At 35.2% G+C, this 19,580-nt stretch overlaps 1 protein-coding gene across 2 annotated transcripts in view; it reads right to left on the minus strand.

The window, feature by feature from the left end:
* Window positions 1-15,383: 15,383 nt before the first annotated feature.
* Window positions 15,384-19,580, minus strand: part of LOC6032008 (homeotic protein Sex combs reduced) — a 74,372-nt gene continuing 70,175 nt past the window's right edge. For both annotated transcript variants that reach the window (XM_038259966.1, XM_001842624.2), the window contains one exon: window positions 15,384-17,553. In XM_038259966.1, the coding sequence (XP_038115894.1) occupies window positions 17,249-17,553 (305 nt within the window). In that variant the 3' untranslated portion in view covers window positions 15,384-17,248. The remainder of the gene's footprint in view (window positions 17,554-19,580) is intronic.

A 19,580-nucleotide genomic window follows, 5' to 3' on the forward strand; every position in this document is an offset into this window, starting at 1 on the left:
GAGATTCCTACTCGAAACTTGGTGTCCGAAGACTTGGTTGTTGAGGCAAATGCAAACCTTTTTTTTACACCTAAGCTTCCATCCACCCCGGGATTTGAACTGACGACTTTTGGATTGTGAGTCCAACTGCCTACAAGCGACACCACCGAGGCAGGACCCAGGGAGACGACTCCTCCACCTGAAACTAGTTAACGACCTAACCTCTAGGTTAGACCGGGCCAACATTTACTTTCCCGTCCAACGGAAGCCGTGATCAGATAAATTTCGTTTCGAAAAATGCCACCGGGACCTTTTGGAATCGAGCCCACACAGAAAAAAATCAATTCTCGAAACCGTGAAGTCAGTTCACGACTATAAGAACACGAAGGAATATATTCACGTTTATGGTGCAAATGCACCATACTCATGAATAAATTCCTTCGTGGATCTCAAATTCGTGAAATTAATTCACGATTACGGGAATTGATTTTTTTCTGTGCAGGTAGACTTGGTGAGAGGTAAAATGACTGAACATAAAAAAATTAAAGGGTAGTATAAACTTAACGATTTTATTTTCTTGATCGACGCAAACCTAGCTGATAGCCCGGTGCTGTTTTTCGCTGCCTTACGGATCCAAACGTAATATTCAATTGATGAAACCTCAAGAACAAATCAACATACAGAGCTGAAATATTAGACTTTGTGTTTGTTATCAAAACACCCTTTGGCATGACCACCTGGACTTCCGAAATCCAGATTTTACCGGAAAAAGTCCTTTTTGAACCCTTAACTTTGGTGGCCTAATAATTGATTTGGTTTTGCCGTTCCAACACCCAATAAGAATTCTCCAAAAAAAAACATTTCGAACAACTTCTACCTTCTCTGGATTCAGCTATCAGCCTCGATGAAATGTCTGATGTCGATGAAAAAGTTACAAATCAACTTACAGCATTAAAGTTCAAACCCCGTCGCAAGCGAAAAAATAATCTGTTTATTTTTTTCTCATAAATATAAACCCAAAATCAGGGAAAGATAGCGTACCCATTGAGTCTGAGAGGGGTTAGAGGTAGATCACAAGTATGGTTTAATTTTAATACAATTAAAACTTGTTTGATTTATTTTACAAACAGAGTAATTTAAATATCATCTTTTTAACACAAAGATAAATTATTATCAGTATCAAAGCTTCACACCCAAAAAAAAAAACAATGTCAAATTGATACTCATATTCAATACCACACTCCACCAACATCCTCTTACCGACGAGAAAAGTTAGTCAATGGGAGAAGATAAATGTGATCCTTTACTGGAGCATCATTAAGGCTCCATAAATTTCAACACTTCTGCAGGCAAACAATTACTTGCTTTTGGGTTTCTCGCCGTCTTGCAGACTTATAATTATTTGATTGCCACTGTAGACCCCGCGTTGCATTTTCCCTTCAATGGTCTTTAAATTGAATAATTTGTTAATGTTTATTTTTCGGTCAGAGCGACATGTTAGGTAGTTATTATATACTTTTTATTCATAGCGGTTAGCATAAAAAAAAAAAATTTGGTTGATGTTCAATTATGCCGAATGAGCGACTATGAATGACTGCCCTACAAGTTTTGTTTTCAAGCCGTCCAATATGCCAGACAGCAACAGACTCTTAAATACTACCGTAAATGTTGAGCTGACTGTCATCAAAACTCGTTTTGTACTCCCCCGGAATATGTCAGATAACAGCGCGACAGTTGAGCGAGCAGACCACCTAATAAATATAAAACGTTAAAAATTGTTGTCACATCATCACTCATTCCCAGTTTCGTTCTCGGACTTGTGCCCACTACCTTTCCTACGCTTTGGCATTATTAATTTTATATTTTTCTTCTTTGAGATAAGATGTAAGACAGTGTTAAGTATCAGTATCTGAATTAAAATAACACAGTTTAAAATTCCTGTGGCTACCCGAATTGTCCGGTTTATTGAAAAGTTATGTCACCTACAACGAAACCTGTTCTAGTGAGAGCGTAAGGCAATGACACCAAGATAATCCAGTCTGGAGACTCTCGTCTGAATGAGTTCTGCTGAAACACAGCTCACGGTTTCATTCATTTGCTTTGGGGTTTCAGTCCATCCGATGATAACCATCCATAAATATGCTTTGAGCTACTGTTGTGATGCGTGGGTGCTTGGGCGTCTTTTAAAGGCTTCGGCAACCTAATCCATCATTCTTCCTCCACAGATGACAACAGAAACTCAATGCAGATTTCAGTTGCTGGAGGGTCTTTCAGGAAACGTAGATTGGTCTCTTGAGACGTTCTGTTTCTCTTATTTGAAAGTCCAAATATTTATCGCTGCGGTGTATTGAATTTGTTTGATTTTCCGGTTAATTAAGAATTTCACCAACATTTAGATTGATTATGTTCTGTTGTAAAATCCAACATGTCATGTGGCATCGTGGAGACAATAAAATGTTATAAAGTAAAAAATGTGTGATGTTCTACACTCATGGTCTACAATGATGGGCTGTTGCTTCTTCAATTAGCCTTCATTAGTTGTCCGAGATAATTCTACGTGCTGGAGGGTCTGCTGCGTTGTTTTGGTTTTATTTTTTTTCTTTCTTTTATTATTAATCTATTTTGTTCGGCACCTCATTGATATTTCAAAGCAAATTTGGTGGAAAAAAATATGACTGAAAAGCGTGAAGAGAAGGCTGACCAAAGTCTATAAATCAAATCAGCTCGATAATTTTCGTTGACTTGAAAATGGCAGTAGAGCGTCTCTAAGGTAAGGACGGCTGGAAGTTTGTGTCGAGATGCCTAATTGTGACGCCCAAAATGCTAGTGGAGTGGACACACATTTTTGGATGCTTTGGAGGTTGAAACAAATGGACAGGTCTATTTTTTTACACAAGATTTAGAGAAAAAAAATCATTCACTAGTGATTGAAATTTCTGTTACATTTACTTAGAATAACTAAACTCCTCCCTCGAATATTTGATTTCGAGCTGAAAAGGCCTCTTGAAATGTATATTTTTTTTTCTCCTATTCCGTGGGTTCAAGTAGAACCCAATACGAGGGAATAAATATAGGGTGTACAACCGTGCATAACATGACGGCAGATGAAAGCATGAGAAATGATGAAGAATACTTTTCTCTTACATTTCCCTCCGCTTCTATGAGCGATTGCTTTTGTCTGAACCCTCGTCATGTTGAAATTTTGTTGGTAGATTTTTATCATAGCGCTTCTTTTGTTGAGCGCCAACTTTGTTGTTCGCCATCTTGTCTCGATGAATGCCGTATGAAATATCCAGAGTTCTGCTACTATTTTACTACTACGATTCCCAATCTCGACTCGGACTCAGTGCTTCAACCTGGCAAACATTGTAGGTGTTTGCTTCTGCGTTATAACTAAATCACATTCAAATCTTACGGTTTCATTCCAAGAATGACCGGTGAGCGAACCGAAATATGCAGAGGAGGCCCAGCGATGACTTTGCATTTCAACTGGCTGGCTATAGGCTCCTGCTGTTTCCATACGGCTGCCGCTGCTGTTTCACCATAAAATGCGAGACTGGTTTACTTAACATTTAGCCTAGCAATCGATTTCCGTCTAGTCATTCTAAATTAGCCACCTCACTCAGCGTGAATGCATGGCTTTGAACGAAGCCGTTCATACTTCCTTTAGGTTGATATTTTTAAAGTGACATAAACGTAAACTGCTTTAATTCACTAGCCCGATATCGATTGAAGCTACAGTTACCATAGTTATAGAAAATTTGGACATTTTAAGCGAAAAATCCCCGGGTTTCAGCCAGTTTTAGATTTTACAAATAATAACATCAACTAGTTAATGATCGATGAATGAATTAATGCTTTGTTCGCAACTGGATCGAATTCAATCTTCTCGAGCATGAGTTGCTTAAATGAGATTTCATCAATTTCCTCGATGTATCTTCACTTCACTTTCTAGCGAGTTTTAGTCAATTATCTGTCTGAAGAATGTTTGAATTTAAATGAGACAATTGAAAATCGATTAATTATACTTAAGTGGCTTTGAATCCGTCAATCAAGTGTTAACCGCTGTGCCGAAAAATAGAACGTTTCTGAGTTTTGATACTGCGGCATGCTTGTTGTGTTAAGATTGAAGAAATGTTCTGCATTCAAATATTACTGATCCTTTCTTTAGGATTAGTTTTCTCCTTTTTTGGAAACAAAAGTTCACTTCTAAGTTATTTCCAAATGTTAGTCAACAGATAAGATTGTTCATAATAATATAAAAAAATGCTTGTATACACCATTCCTTCCATTTCGAAAACTATTTGTTTTAATGAAAAGATTGATTGAAATTGATTTCCTTTTGATTTTCTTCTGACAAGGGAAAAAATATTCATATTAAAAATAAATATTAAAAAAATACTGTAAAACAAAACCGTTGTTCGGAGTCAGCTAGATAAGAAATGCCATAAATCAGTAATTCTTTTTTTAAATTATGGTCAGTTCGTATAATTTAAGAATTATCAAATAAGTACATCTTTCAATAATCATAACTCCGAGTTACTGACTACTGGACTTGTTAATATTGACAACTATTTGAACTGTTTGAAAGTGGAAAGTGTTTTTCAGACTTTTTTCCATGTTCTTATTAGCCGGAGCAGTAATATTTATCTTTTAATTCCAGAAAGCTACTCATAATATCCTCTGTATAAATATTTTTTGCTTCACTTAATGAGTCTGAATAACAGCATGAGAGGATCAATTAATTAAAAGTTTCAATCACTTCTGAATAATGTATGTTCACGCAAGATACATCTTCCTTTGGTCTTTCATTGGGGTGATTCCGTTTTTCGTTCCACACCGTTGGAGTGCAGCGCCTCTATACGTGACTAGCTATTCGGAACAAATGTTGTATGCAATATAGTGTAGGTATTGCGTTGAAGTTGAATTTTAATTCTACAAAGTAATTTGAATGCTGAGCTGCATGTTGAATAAATGTAACTTTAAAAATTTAATTTCATTTGGTATAATTTTTAAAAGAACTTTTCAAAAAATGAAATATTTGGTCCTTTTCCATAACTGTTGACAACAAATTTTTTTTATGAGTTGTTGACAGAAACCTGTTTCCTTAATCACAAGTGAGAAATACATTACTAAATAACATTTGAAAACGACTTGCAGAAGCTAAATGAAATGTATCTTTATTTAGGTTCATATCGATGACCTGCAAAAGTTACGTGCTATTACGACCAGAGATAATGCAAGATTTTTCCCATTTTCATCACCGTTTCGGTAATAGTAACTTTGCCAAAATCATCAAAATGCAACAAAAAAATTATTCTCATTTATTCCGATGAGACTAGTCGCCAAATCCAACTGTTCTTTCCCTACTTCGACCAAATGTAGACTCTGAGGTTAAGGTGCAGCCGTCAATCGTTTCAAGAAAAAAATGATCATAACTTTTAAGGCTCTGAAATGCATTATTCCCGATCGGCCATTTGGCGGCCATGTTTGTTTTAGAAAAACATTCAAATTTTGTTTCAGAATTTATCAATCAAAAAATGGTTTTCTTTGTGTGGTTTGTAGGAGCATTTTACATACAGTGATTAATTTTTCATTTCAATTTACTATTTCTGAACCCTGAATTCAGAACCATCATTGACATTCATTGCCCCAAAAGTGAAAAACACTATTTATGACCCTAAATGCTCTGTACTGCCCATGTTCGTATATGTGTCCCATAGGCAAATACAACAAGTTGAGAAAAACGTAAGTGAAGTGTGTCTCGCCCAAGGCTACGTGTTATGTTCTCGCAAAAAAAAAACTGAATTTGAAAGAGCTGACGATTTTGGATCAAACTCCATTAATAGCTCAAAAGTGATGAAAAGTTCATACGAACAGAAGCAGTGTATTACATTCAATTTTAAAAAACAACTTGTTGAAGGAATTTTGTGAAAATCTAGATTTTGTTTAAAGGTCTTGTAAGCTATTGTCTTTCATATGTTTTTAGGACCTATTAAAAATACTCCAGACGGTCCCGGTGGCATTTTTCGAGACGAGATTTGTCTGACTACGCCTTCCGTCGGATGGGGAAGTAAATGTTGGCCCCGGTCTAACCTAAAGGGTTAGGTCGTTAGCTCAATCCAGGTGTAGGGGTTGTCTCTCTGGGTCCTGCCTCGGTGGAGTCGCTGGTAGGTAGTTGGACTAACAATCCAAAGGTCGTCAGTTCGAATCCCGGGGTAGATGGAAGCTTAGGTGTAAAAAGAGGTTTGCAATTGCCTCAACAATCAAGCCTTCGGACACCTAGTTTCGAGTAGGAATCTCGCAATCGAGAACGCCAAGGCAATGCTGTAGAGCGAATAATTTGATTTAAAAAAAAAAAACTCTAGAAATATTGTAAATGAAGTACAATTATTATCGTCTAACGAAACAATTATGGCAATAATGGGAGTCATCATCACAAGAGAAGGTGCAGCTTTGAATTAAAAATTTTTAAAACTGCAAACCATTTAATTTATTGAAATGTGATGGGATATATTCTGCCACAAATAAAACAGCAAACTGAGAAAACGTAACATTACTTGTTAGGATTTCGGGCAAAAATGGTTTTATCAAGTTTGCTTGATCAAAATACATTGGTTATGCTGTTTATTTTTATAAATTTTGCATGCTTCATAACAAGACTGAAGTGTTGAAGATGCATTTAGGACCTTCATGCGTATTGGTGCTTGGGCAAAAATAAAATAAGCATTAAAAATTTAAATTAAGAGTTATTGAATCATTACCATTTTCTGGGTAAAATACTGTTTTAAAATACATTATACGCCTGTCCAGTTGTTTTTGACACATTTTTTATATCTAAACATTGCCGATTTTTTTTTAGCAAAAATATTTAATTTGTTTTTTTAACCAGCCCATACATGCTAAAAATGTGATTATCAATCAATAAAAATCCATTTTAGATTGTTTTCAGTTGATTAGACTTTTATTTTCATTAACATTTTGAAGTTTGTTGCAACTAATATTTAATTTCCTATCTTTTGTTTTTGAAAATACCTTGGTAAAGTTGGTTAAACTATTGATTAAAGCTTAATTTGGTTTGTATAAGAATTTTGTGCTTAAATGTGACACTTTGTACATTTTATTTAACTGCATAATTCAAAGTTTTGAGAGCATTTACCATCAAATTTGAATTATCGTTTTTCTAGAAAAGTATTAAGTGGTTGACCAGTTGTCACAAGTGAGCACAAATGCGACAAGGTGGCGTTTGATTTTATTTTTTTTAGAAATTTTCCCTTCAAAGTGTGACGTGGGTCTCGTGGCGCAGGGGTAGCGGCTTCGGCTGCCGATCCCGATGATGCTATGAGACGCGGGTTCGATTCCCGCCTTATCCACTGAGCTTCTATCGGATGGTGAAGTAAAACGTCGGTCCCGGTTTTTCCTGTCTCGTCAGAGGCGCTGGAGCAGAAATCCCACGTTAGAGGAAGGCCATGCCCCGGGGGGCGTAGTGCCAATAGTTTCGTTTTTCCCTTCAAAGTGTTCTATTATTGCGTTGGCGTTTTAGGTGGTAAAGGTCATTTTGTTTGGCCACTTTTATTTTTGAAATTTATGAACAAGTTTGTAACAATTTTTATATCAACGTTAAACGCGGTTTTTTACTAAACATTTGAACTAAAGAAGAATAATAGTAGACCAAACATTTTTTCTTGGTTTGAATAGGTAAACATATGCTTCAACACCCCCTTTAATTGCTTTGATGTGTATGATCGACATTTTTTGTAATTTAATTTAGTTTAATTTAATGATTGTTATCACAATGGCTTTCTTTCAGAAATATTTTATAGAAAAGAGGCTTTATTTATTTATTTATTTTACAACATGCAACATACCGCACTTTTTTATAACTACCAAAGCATTTTAAAAATAATTCTTACTGTTTCCAATTCCAACATTGTACAAAACTAAAGCATCTGCATATTCGGCCCGGAAGAGGTAACAAACATCCTGTAATTTTCGAAGAAAAGTGTTCCTTTCGTCGATTCTACTCACTTGTGGTTATTTTGATGCTGTTTTCAAATGCCCCACACAAACCTCTCTAGAACCGAATTTGTCGCTTGTTTATATTCAAACAAATTCGGATCTACAGGGTAGATGTAGAACATAAATCGACGAAAAGATGATCCTGTTTAAATAAGAGTTAATGGCACTAAATGATTAATTTAGATACAGATTAAACCTGTGGAAAAAACTAACAGACATTATTTGTATCAATTACAACTACGATTATCATTGCTGTACTTTAATAATCTGTAGCCGTAAGCCATTTACGTGTAACACAACAGCAATAAAACATATAAACTCTAGCAAAAATTGTACTAGAAAACTAAAAAATCACGTGTATTTTTTTCCTTTCCTTTTTTTTTAAAAAAAAAGAGGGATGAGATTCTTCAAAGATTGTTTGAAAAATAAAAGTGCCGCTTTTATTCTCCATAAAAACTTTGGAAAAGAACATTTGAAACTTAAAAGTATAAAAACGAAAAAAAAACTGAGCTGTCTTTGAGGCTGTGTTTGCATCATAATAAATTGAGAATGTTTAGAACAATGTTGGAAGGTGTATTTTTTTGTTGGTTTAATTAGTATTCATAGAATTACAGATTCACCAATTTTAGCTGACACAGCTAAAATGAGAGAAATAAACATTTATAAAACAGTGAAACTACCATAAAGACTGCTGAAATTAAATTACTTTTGCACAGAAAAATGCAGCCTAACGATTATTTTTCCTGAAAGTCCATGATTCTGTATGTAATTTGGCTAGCTATTCACATGTTTAATATAATCGTGAAACAATTAACAATTTAACTAAAAACAAACTTCACAGAGCGTTTCTAGTGAAAAGTAAGAAAATATACCTGATGCTAAATTTGCCGCTAAAAGAAGCGTGCACAAGATTGACATAACCAGGAAAAAGCACGGTTTGTTTGTATTTGTGTTGCAGTTAGGACATCCCCCTTGCTCAAAACAAGCATTTTCAACAGGATATAGGAAAATGTGCCACCAATACAAATACCTGTGGTACGAGACACGTTGTGCGCAAACGCCATGATATTTTTAAAAGGATATTCAGCGGTGACGCGGAGCACACTCAGTTTGCTCGATTGAAGAACCCTCATCTGAAAGCATCGAAACAGGGGCTGGTGTAATAAAAATGGATATTTATACCTTCCCATGTTGAGTGGTGTTAGTGTTAGTGTTGAGTTCTGCTCTCCTGTCGACAGCCGAAAATCGCCCTTCTTTTCACATCAACACCGTATCGCAGTTGACATCGTGACTGACGTTGATTTGACTTCAAGGTTTTGATGTAAAGATGGCCGTGTGAATGATCTGACGAAATATAGAAAATATTGTTTCTGGATCTATATGAAAAAGTTTGATGCAATTCAAAACATGTAATAGCGGAACTAATCAATATTTGCCGTCGTGTTATCTTGTCACTTTTCCTTACAAATTTACACATAAATATTTTAAGACGTGTGTTACTCAGTTTAGTTCAAACTATTCGGCTTAAGAAAGCTCAATGATTTGGAGAAAGTTTATAAATAGTTGCTCCCCCGTTGATCTAATAATAGGCTAATTGATATCAGATAACAATATACAAAATTTATTTTTATTTTATGTATGCACTCTTTAAAATAGCAGTGCGCCTATAAAAAGTTTCAAGACTGATTTAAGATTTATATTTGTTGGATTCCGTATAAACATTTCATAAAGTTCTGTTAGTATGTATAAAACGAAAAGGCCACCAAACTAAAAATTCAAAGAATTCACAACAAACAAAATTGTGCGCTTCAATACGAGTTATGTGGAAGAATGATTTTTAAGTGCTTCAGAATCATTTCCTTTTGAGATATTATAAAAATGGGTAGGAACGGAAACCATTGTACAAAAACTTGAATTAGTGTAGGTATAACCCTCTGCATACATCCACCGCTTTTTTTGCATTTGTTGCACGGTGTTACCGGTTTAAATCCATAGGCTGATGCAAATAATTTGAGTGTAAATATGAAGGCCACCACCGTTGTGAATGAAGCCAATTGGTCAAGTCTTATAATTTAATCCCAGTTGATGGACCAGAAATTGAATGTACAAGAAACAAAAAAAATGTATAGCAGGGAACTCAGTTGTTTAAATATTGTAAGAATATTTATTATTTGTTCTTTTCTTGATTGTTAAAAGTCAAGTGTACAAAAACAATTATTTAGAGGGATAATCCCCTTTAAAAACACTTTCGGTAGGATAATCTCGGAACGATCACACCTTCCGTTTTCCTAAGCTACCTGAAACATTTTGGGAACGAAGGGATATTTGTGTTTCCTTTTTCGTCATGCGATACTTGAGTATGAACATTTAACATTTGCTTCTTTCTTGCGTTCACAGGTATAAAAACATCAGGAAATAATTGGTCATACTGATTTGCATTCCTCAATGACAATCTGTTTGTATATGACATTGTGAAAAGTTAAGTCAAATAAATTTGAAAAGCTCGTTTAGAGTAGGATTTGGATTGTGCAAAATGGGCAAATACATATTGCAATTAACTAACTAAACCAGTCCACAAAGATGATTTATAAATTTGTATACAATGAAAGTTTAAATTTATGTTCAATATTTAATCATTATTGAGTACCTACTAATTAAAAAGAACGATAATAATTAAATAAATATCTGGAATGTGATTTTTGTCAAATAATAATGAGAAAAATGTTATTTATGAAAACGACATACAAACACTCACAGTTTTAATCTACCTTAATTGGCTGCAGCTGAGCTCTCAACAAAATGAATTTTGATAAGCAGATAATAACAAGTCTTATTGAAGACCGATGATTCAATCTTAATCGATTCAAGAAGATAATGTCATAATCACTCGATTTGCAACTTCTCACATAGCACTAAGTAATCTAACTGCTCGCAATTGCAATGTACAATGCATATTAACTTGAAAACCTGCAATCTTATGATGGGATTGGTGTCTTACGGAAAATCAGGATAGTTATTCGAGCTTTACCATGCTGGGATTATTGATTTCTCCAGGCACTGTAAAGTGAAAGTTGTTCGCCCGCCATTTTATATCAGTGTGATATTTGAAAGCCTTGTCGTGATACAAGGCCAGCAGGCAGCAAAAATTAGGGTATTTGCAGCCTCGCAAAAAGCATAAAAATTGTTTTACACATGCGTAGAACACTGTGAATGATTTTTTAAAATTGTATTTCATTTGCTTTTAAATGCGATTTTTCAATTTAATCATCAGATTTTTTAAAATGATAAAAGCAAATTTAAAATAAAACTTATGTTATTGCCAAACAGTGATAACATTATTATTAATTGCTTCAATTCGTACTTACACAGAAATCAGAAATAAATACATATTTTTACCAATTTAATGCATCCTACACATGCACTCGTCCATTAGTTTGTAACTCTTATTAATATTTTAGTTAAATATGCAATTAAAAAGTGTAAAATAAAGTGGATTTTGCATTTACTCTGCCAATTCACTGCCGATGTGTATAATGCTGGAAGTCAAAAAATCAACTGAAGTTGTGAGGCAGTTGTGAGACATGTCCCTCCTAGATGTACAAATTCTCTCTCTCTCTTATTCGTTCAGCTGAAAACTTTAGTACGGGAAGAAACCTTAGATGTATGCGTGTTTGGACTCTACAAAATAAGTTCAACATGGGCTCCCGTAGCACGGTATGGGTATTCGAGTAGAGTGGTTGTGAGATTTCTCAGTTTACCGCTCTCATATCTCTTTTTTTGTATTCAATGAGGATCATAAATGATTGTATAGTCTTTTTCATCATAAATTTGTGTTGAATTTCGTCATCTGTTTCTCCTTGGGTATTATTTTTTGGTATCATTGAGGAAGATAGGTTGCATACAGTTGAAGTTGTTTCAAGGACGTTTTCAGGATGCTTGGTGTGATGCTGATTGCTCAAGATATTTCAAACGTTCGAGATTGAAAATCAATAAGAATATTTTAATTATGTTTAGCTATACATTCAGACATTTTCTTCTTTTATAGCTCTATTAAACTCCAGTTCACAGTTGAAAACCAAGCAATATTACCGCCTCTGTTCTAATGAAATGATGCTTGTTCAATACAGCAAAAGGTAAGTTACACATACAAATAAGAGCGTTAGTTTGAATGTCTAAACTATTGATTTTAAAATTTTACTTAGGATAACTGTCAACCTATTTTCATATACCTAATATATAGAACTGCTTGAGTTCACAGCTTAGTTTATTTAGAAACAGTGCAATTTTCGGGCAAATGAAATTACAACTATTAACAACGAAGGGTACACATATATTTTCTTTAAGAGGCAGTATTTGTAAATTCTGCTCGGTTTGTTCTAGAGGTCATATCGCGGTGCTCCGATTTGGATGAAACTTTCAGGGTTTGTTTGTCTATACATAAGATGAACTCATGCCAAATATGAACCCTCTACGACAAAGGGAAGTGGGGTATAACGGGCATTGAAGTTTGAGGTCCAAAAAACATGAAAAATCATAAAATTGCTCGCATTTCCGTAAAACTTCATCAAATCCTACTCTCTTAGATGCATTCGAATGGTCTTTAGAAGCCCTTCAAAATGTGCTATAGACATCCAGGATTGGTTTGACTTTTTCTCATAGCTTTTGCAAATTACTGTTAAAAATGGATTTTTTTAAAACCTTAATAACTTTTTGCAACAGCCTCCAACACCCATACCCATAAGTTAGGGAATTTCATGGACTATAAGCCTACGGTATTAACTTTATGGCCAAACGCAGTTTTTCTCATAGTTTTACGATTTTTCTAGAACAAACATTTTACAACGGTAATTTTTGCCCTGTAGGCCAAGAAGACGGCACTTTTTGGTCTCAATTTTGTCATATTCGGAATCCTCGGACAATTTCACGTAAGTCAGAAGCATAGGAGTTATAATTTTGATTTAAAAAATAATTAAGTAAAACATTTTTGAAAAAAGAAATAGATCTTATTTACCCTATAATCAATACGTCAAACGCTGTATCGAGTAGGCGAAAACTTGTTTTACCCCTAATCCGACAAAATGATAATAATATTTTAATCAATTCTAAATGGCATTTTTTTTTCAATCAAATTCAAAATCCGAACACCTCAATCTAATGTAAAATTTTCTGAGGATTCCGAATATGTCAAAATTAAGACCAAAAAGTGGCGCTATGGTGACCTTCAGGGCAAAAACTAACGTTGTAATAGGTTTGTTCTAGAAAAATCGTAAAACTATGAGAAAAACTGCGATTGGCCAAAAAGTTAATACCGTAGGCTTATAGTCCATGAAATTCCCTAACTTTTGACCTATGGGAGAATAGGTGTTGGAGGCTGTTGCAAAAAGTTATTAAGGTTTTAAAAAAATCCATTTTTAACAGTAATTTGCAAAAGCTATGAGAAAAAGTTAAACCAATCCTGGATGTCTATAGCACATTTTAAAGGGCTTCAAAATACCTTTCGAATGCATCTAAGAGAACTAGAATCGATAAAGTTTTACGGAAATGCGAACAATTTTAAGATTTTTCATGTTTTTTGGACCTCAAACTTCGAAGCCCGTTTTACCCCACTTCCCTTTGTCGTAGAGGGCTCATATTTGGCATGAGTTCATCTTATGTATAGACTAACAAACCCTGAAAGTTTCATCCAAATCGGAGCACCTCGATACGACCTGTTTCACATCGGTGAAAAACTCGCTCTTAAGGGTACTCATCTCACAAGCCTTTTTCCTAAAATTGTTGTAAAATATTCCGGTTCCTCTAAACATTGCTGTTAATCCTTCATGGCATAATTAACAAAATATATCGACAGTTTCAATTTAAAAATATAACAATGTTTGTAACAAAACAATGAACTCTATTTTTTGTGCACTAGGGTGCCTAGCAAAAAAGACCCCCTGCTCCACAAGCGCAAAATGGCTTTTGGGTTATGTAAAACATATGTGCAAATTTCAAACGAAATTTGTTGAGATTAACCTATATATACACGAGCTTAAACTTGGTGAACAATATGTTAGGCATGCAAAAATGACTTTTTTAAGTCCCTAATAATCCAAAAATCGAGTTTTACAGCTCTGGTATGTTCTACAAAGTTGAAAAACAATAAAATTTCAATGAGAACGCCCCGTGCAGACCAAACCGTATGAAAATTTAGTTTTCCATACATATTTTCGATTTTTCTCATACAAACTTTACCTTCGAGTATCAATGGGTAAATGTTGGCCGATTTTGCTCATATTTGGCCCGGAGTCTAAAAATAGCCCAAGGAACAACATTCAGCTTGTAGAGCGAGGATACTGCGTATTGTTAAGTTATTTGTCATATATTTTTTAGGTTTCGCGAGATGTAATGGTGTACCAATGGAAATTTCACCGATTTACGTCAAAATAAACATAACTTTACATCGAATATACGATTACACGTTTTGATATTAGATTTAGTTAACAATCATGTCAAATGTGAAATTAAATTTTTTTTAATGTGTAGAAACAAGAACATAAAAAATATATATTCCGTGAACCAAAAGGAAAACTTTTACCAAAGCTTGTATCCTATGTAGAGTTTTCTCAGAAATACAATGGTGCGGTTAGAATTAGTATTCAATGTGAAAATTAGGCAACATGTTTTCATTTGCACCACACAGAAGCTGATATTAGCCTCCAAAAAGTGTATGTAGTGTATTATAAGCAGTCATCATATCCTCAATCTGTTTGGCTCATTTAAAGCGTGGTTGCCTCTCACCCAGTCGGTCTGGGTTCGATCCCTGGTCTAACCTAGAGGATGGTCGTTAGCCCAATCCAAGTGTAAGAAAAGTCTCCCTGGGTCCTGTCTCGGTGGAGTCACTGATAGGCAGTTGAACTCACAATCCAAAGGTCGTCAGTTCGAACCCCGGTGTGGATGGAAGCTTAGGTGTTAAAAGAGGTTTGCAATTGCCTTAACAATCTTAAGCCATCGGACACCTAGTTTTGACCACCTAGTTCCCTATGTTTATAAAACATTTTCAAATAAAACTCTAGATTTGCTCAGAATTTGATTCTAAATCATTTGCATATCGTCAGCTGTGACGACTTTTACAATCAATTCGGAACAACGGTTAGAAGCGGAATTTAGCTCAAAAAAGTTTCACCGCACGAACAGTCATGTGATCTTACGTGTTAATTGTGTTCCAGCGTTCTGTCGCTTACAGTGTACACTGCATATGAAGCGCTCTCTTTCCAATTACCACAGTCTTACTAATTCAATTATCACCTTGAAATTTTTGTGTCGACTGATACGGCCTAGAAAACTACATATGATTGATTGAAATGAGTTGGTAGGGATTTTTCGGCAGTTGAAGAAACGAGTTTTTTTTGTTTCAATTCGATTTATTTTTTAATGAAATGACGTGTAATTAAAACTAATCGACCTGTTGCTTATCATCGCAAAATGTTGGATTCTTTTGCGAAAAAAATAATAAAACTCAGTGTTTAATGCTCTACTTTTTGTTTTGTCACCCGTTGGAAAAAAATGATGGTTATATAGTACATGACAATTTGTAGCTTATTCAGAGAATTAGTCATTTCAACCTAAGTGGGCATGTCTGAATTTAATTTAGTTACACTACAGCTACTGGAGGTCGTCAACGTGGCATTGTATTTACGTAACAGCGTTTTTTTACAAAATGATTTGTTTGTTTAGCCCAATAGTTTATACTTCATAGTTTATAAAACGTGTTTTCATCATCTAAACTGGTAAAATAGTGTCATCTCGGAATGCATAAAATTTCATGATTTATTTTCTGGCTAATAACTCCTTAATGCGATTCAACTCAAAAGTTTATTCTTTAAATTCTATTTAGCGATAATTACAATCAATTTTCTTTTTTTATCATGCACTCCTGATGTACCATTTTCAGGAGAATGGTCGAATCAAAAAATGTACGTTTCAAAGCACAGAAGAATGCTGCTTTCAAATAATCCCTGTGTAATCCGAATTTGCTTGAAATTTTCCTGGAGCGCATTTTTGATTAGCGTACTTGTTTTGAAAACAAAAGAAAAAAACAACTAAAACGAAACTAAACGAAACGTAAACGAAGTTTTTTTTTAAATGTTAACGTGAAAAAAGTTTTTGTTCGTGTAATAAAATCTGAATATTGCATCTTCGTTGGTTGATGTTATTTAACTACTTAAAATTACCTCATAATATTTCTAAAGCATTTTAATAAATTAAAGTTTTCTATTGTATTATATTTACAATGTGTGCTTACTTCTTAAATTCTACTGATCGTACAAATAATGCTATGCTTTTAATATCTCAGACCAATATCATTTTGTTCGATTATGCCAATTACAAATTATAGACTCTTAATTCTTTTATTCTTCACAATGGTGTTCAAAATCAACACAAAGGACAAATCTGTAGGCGTATCGTTGAATTGATAATTAGGAGCAGATCTTTTTTTTTAAATATATTAACTCGACATTATACACAATATAGTCGAACAACTTCACACAATCTAGTAAAATTATCAATTTAACCAAGCGCCTTTACATTCACATGAATACAAAAAATATCAACAAAAACTGACAATCGCTAATTTTGAAACAAGTACGAGAGTATCTTTTCCACAATTCCATTGAAATATTTCAATGTCAGTGTCTTCACTATGAATCTCGGCAAGCAACTTGCATGCAAGTTGAGTGCTGAAACGATTCAAGCTGAAGCCAAATCATGGAAAAGAGAAATATAACACTTTGATGCCTTACATACTATTAGAGGGCCTCACTTAACGCGAAGCTTGCTTTTCGAATACTGATTAGAGAAGATTAAGATACTTTCTTCGAAGTTATCACCTATTTACAGCGTATTGGTTATTGTTCAATGTATAAAATAACTTAAAGTTGAGTATGAAGATAAAATCGAAGAAAGGATGGTACAACTTCAAGTTTGATGGATATCTCAACAGCAGCGCACATCAGTTTCTACCAGGGATATCATCGTGATTTACATAATTCTACTTAAGCGAAGTTTTGCCAATCCTCGGCCGCTAGCCATCAAGAAGGGAATTCTCGTACTAGTCCGGGGAAAATCAAAACTCTTGGTTATACTTGGTTGAATCAGATGGTGTTGTGTTCCCACCGAACAAGACACTATCCTGATTATTCTGATATCCCTGATATTGTTCCTGATAGAGCTGGTTGAGCCTCTAACCAGTACCCGAAAAGTGCCACGCGTCCTATGCACTCAAATGTGCAAATTGTGACGGATGAATATCAAACTGATAAGGGTGACCGTACGGCGTCATGTGATATGGGACAATGTTCATCGAAGCCATCTTGTGCTCCTTTTTCCACTTCATCCGCCGATTTTGGAACCAAATTTTGATTTGTCGTTCCGTCAGGCATAGGGCATGAGCGATTTCAATTCTCCTTCTGCGGGTCAGGTATCGGTTGAAATGAAACTCCTTCTCTAGCTCGAGCGTTTGGTAGCGCGTGTACGATGTTCGCTGGCGCTTAGTTTCTCCGTTGGCGTTTACAGTACCTAAAATAAGTTGAACATTTTAATAAATAATTTCTTGCTTGCTTGAAAGCTACACCCACAGCAGTGCAGACACCATCCGAGAGGAAAAATAACACGGACTGAGAGTTTAAAAATGGTACAGGGATCGTATACAGAGTTCATTTTCAAAAAAGTTCACTGGTATAAACCAAAATCGTTGCCGAAGTTCGATTTATAGAAGTTTTTACTCTCGCAGATAGCATCGTGAACTTAGAAAATCCGTGATCTTTTTACTCTCTGCCGTCTGATGTGGGTGAATGGTCGATAATTATGAATAAACAACAGCTTCAAAATTTTATTCCACTCAATTATTTTTAGTAAAAAAATTTGATAGTTTAAAATCTTCCGGTCTCCTTTTCATTGAACAATATAATGTCATGTCGATGTCTCAGTGCAGTCTTGTGCTAACTATACAGGAATCACAGCAAACTTAGAACAAGAGAACTAAGACACAGATGGATTGATGCATCGACGTTTTCACACTCACGATTTACCAACAGATTACCTTGAACACTCGAGATGACACGTTTTTAGGCCCACCTTATAAAAAATCATGCATTCATTGCACAAATTACCTGATATTTGTTTGACAGATGTGTTTGAAACATCTCATCGGCCAATATTAATGATTTTTATAGAACAAAATGGTTGAAAATCTGAAATCTTAATTTTGATTTTTACGTTGTAAAGAAAACCCCTCTTTCGATTTTTTTTAACGAAATGTTAGCTCAACATTCTAGTGGTGCCAAAATGCCATTCGAGGTTCAGTTGAACTTGTCTATATTATTGTTTTGACATCGGCATTTAAGAGATATTTTCGCGCTATTTCAGATCTTACGCGATCAAGCGCAGCGAAAACGACAAGTGACAAAACGGTGACAGGCAACATGGTAACAAACGAAAAGAGTATCTAAACGACGATTAGTACTCGCAGCTGTGCATCGGTAAGCCGCACTCTTCTGCTTCTCAGATGACGGTCTCGTGAAGCATATTTTCGTGTGCTGGAAAGAGAAACATGCTATTGAGCAGGGCTTGATGTCGCTCTGCTGCTGACAAACACGAGGTTCACGAATCTTGAACTTGGATCGCATTCAGAGTGAAATCTCACTGTATGATGCGCAGCGCATGTTTTTGCCAATTCTAATTTTCATGCGTAAAACAAGTTGCGAAAGTCACGTCGCAAGCACATGGTTTCACATCGCAGGGAATATCTTCATTTAGATAAACAGCTCTATTACGCGACAAAACTGTGTTAATCTAGTACGAGATTTTAACTTTAGGAAAATTATTCGGTAGAACGAGGAGTGTATTTTGATGACAGGATAGTGTACATTATTAGCCATTTCCCGGGGATGAACAAGTTTTTTAAATGGTCAATTCTAAACTGTAAGGAGTCATATATCTTCAAGTCAGATCACCTTAAAGAGTTAAGCTTGAAGAAGTTTCACAGCACGTGTTATAAAAATCAATGAAACACACTCGAGAGGAAAAATCGCACACACAGACACATCCACGGCTGGATAGTGATCCCCATGCATAGTTAATGGAATCAAAACAAACGCAAAGACGAAGGAATGGATGAAATAAAGTGGCATAAAAATGTAGTATATCAGACATTCATCAATCAACTGAGACAATAGGTATTATGACAGCATTTCATGTACAATCAAAAGAGCTTTTACGGCGGGAGGGCAGGGTCGAACTAAACTCGTTGACCAAGTCGGGTTTTGTTTCGATTTTCCTGAATGTGTGCCTGCCCCATGATGATGTGTTCCACATCTCGCACGCTGACCTTCGTTCATTCAGTCGAAGATACAGCGTGAAGAGGGACTTATGGAAGCAGAAATCGCTTTTTGGGGATTACTAAAGTGTACAATGATGACCACTTTGCCTTCCCACATAACACCTGAATTTGATCACCCCGTGCAGTATGTAGGATGTCAGTCCTGTCACCTCCACTTTCGTCGAAAGAGTGACACAATTTTTCCTCTCCTCCCACAGTTCATGAA

Source organism: Culex quinquefasciatus, chromosome 1, assembly GCF_015732765.1.
Source record: "Culex quinquefasciatus strain JHB chromosome 1, VPISU_Cqui_1.0_pri_paternal, whole genome shotgun sequence".
In the NCBI taxonomy this organism is placed as follows: domain Eukaryota; kingdom Metazoa; phylum Arthropoda; class Insecta; order Diptera; family Culicidae; genus Culex; species Culex quinquefasciatus.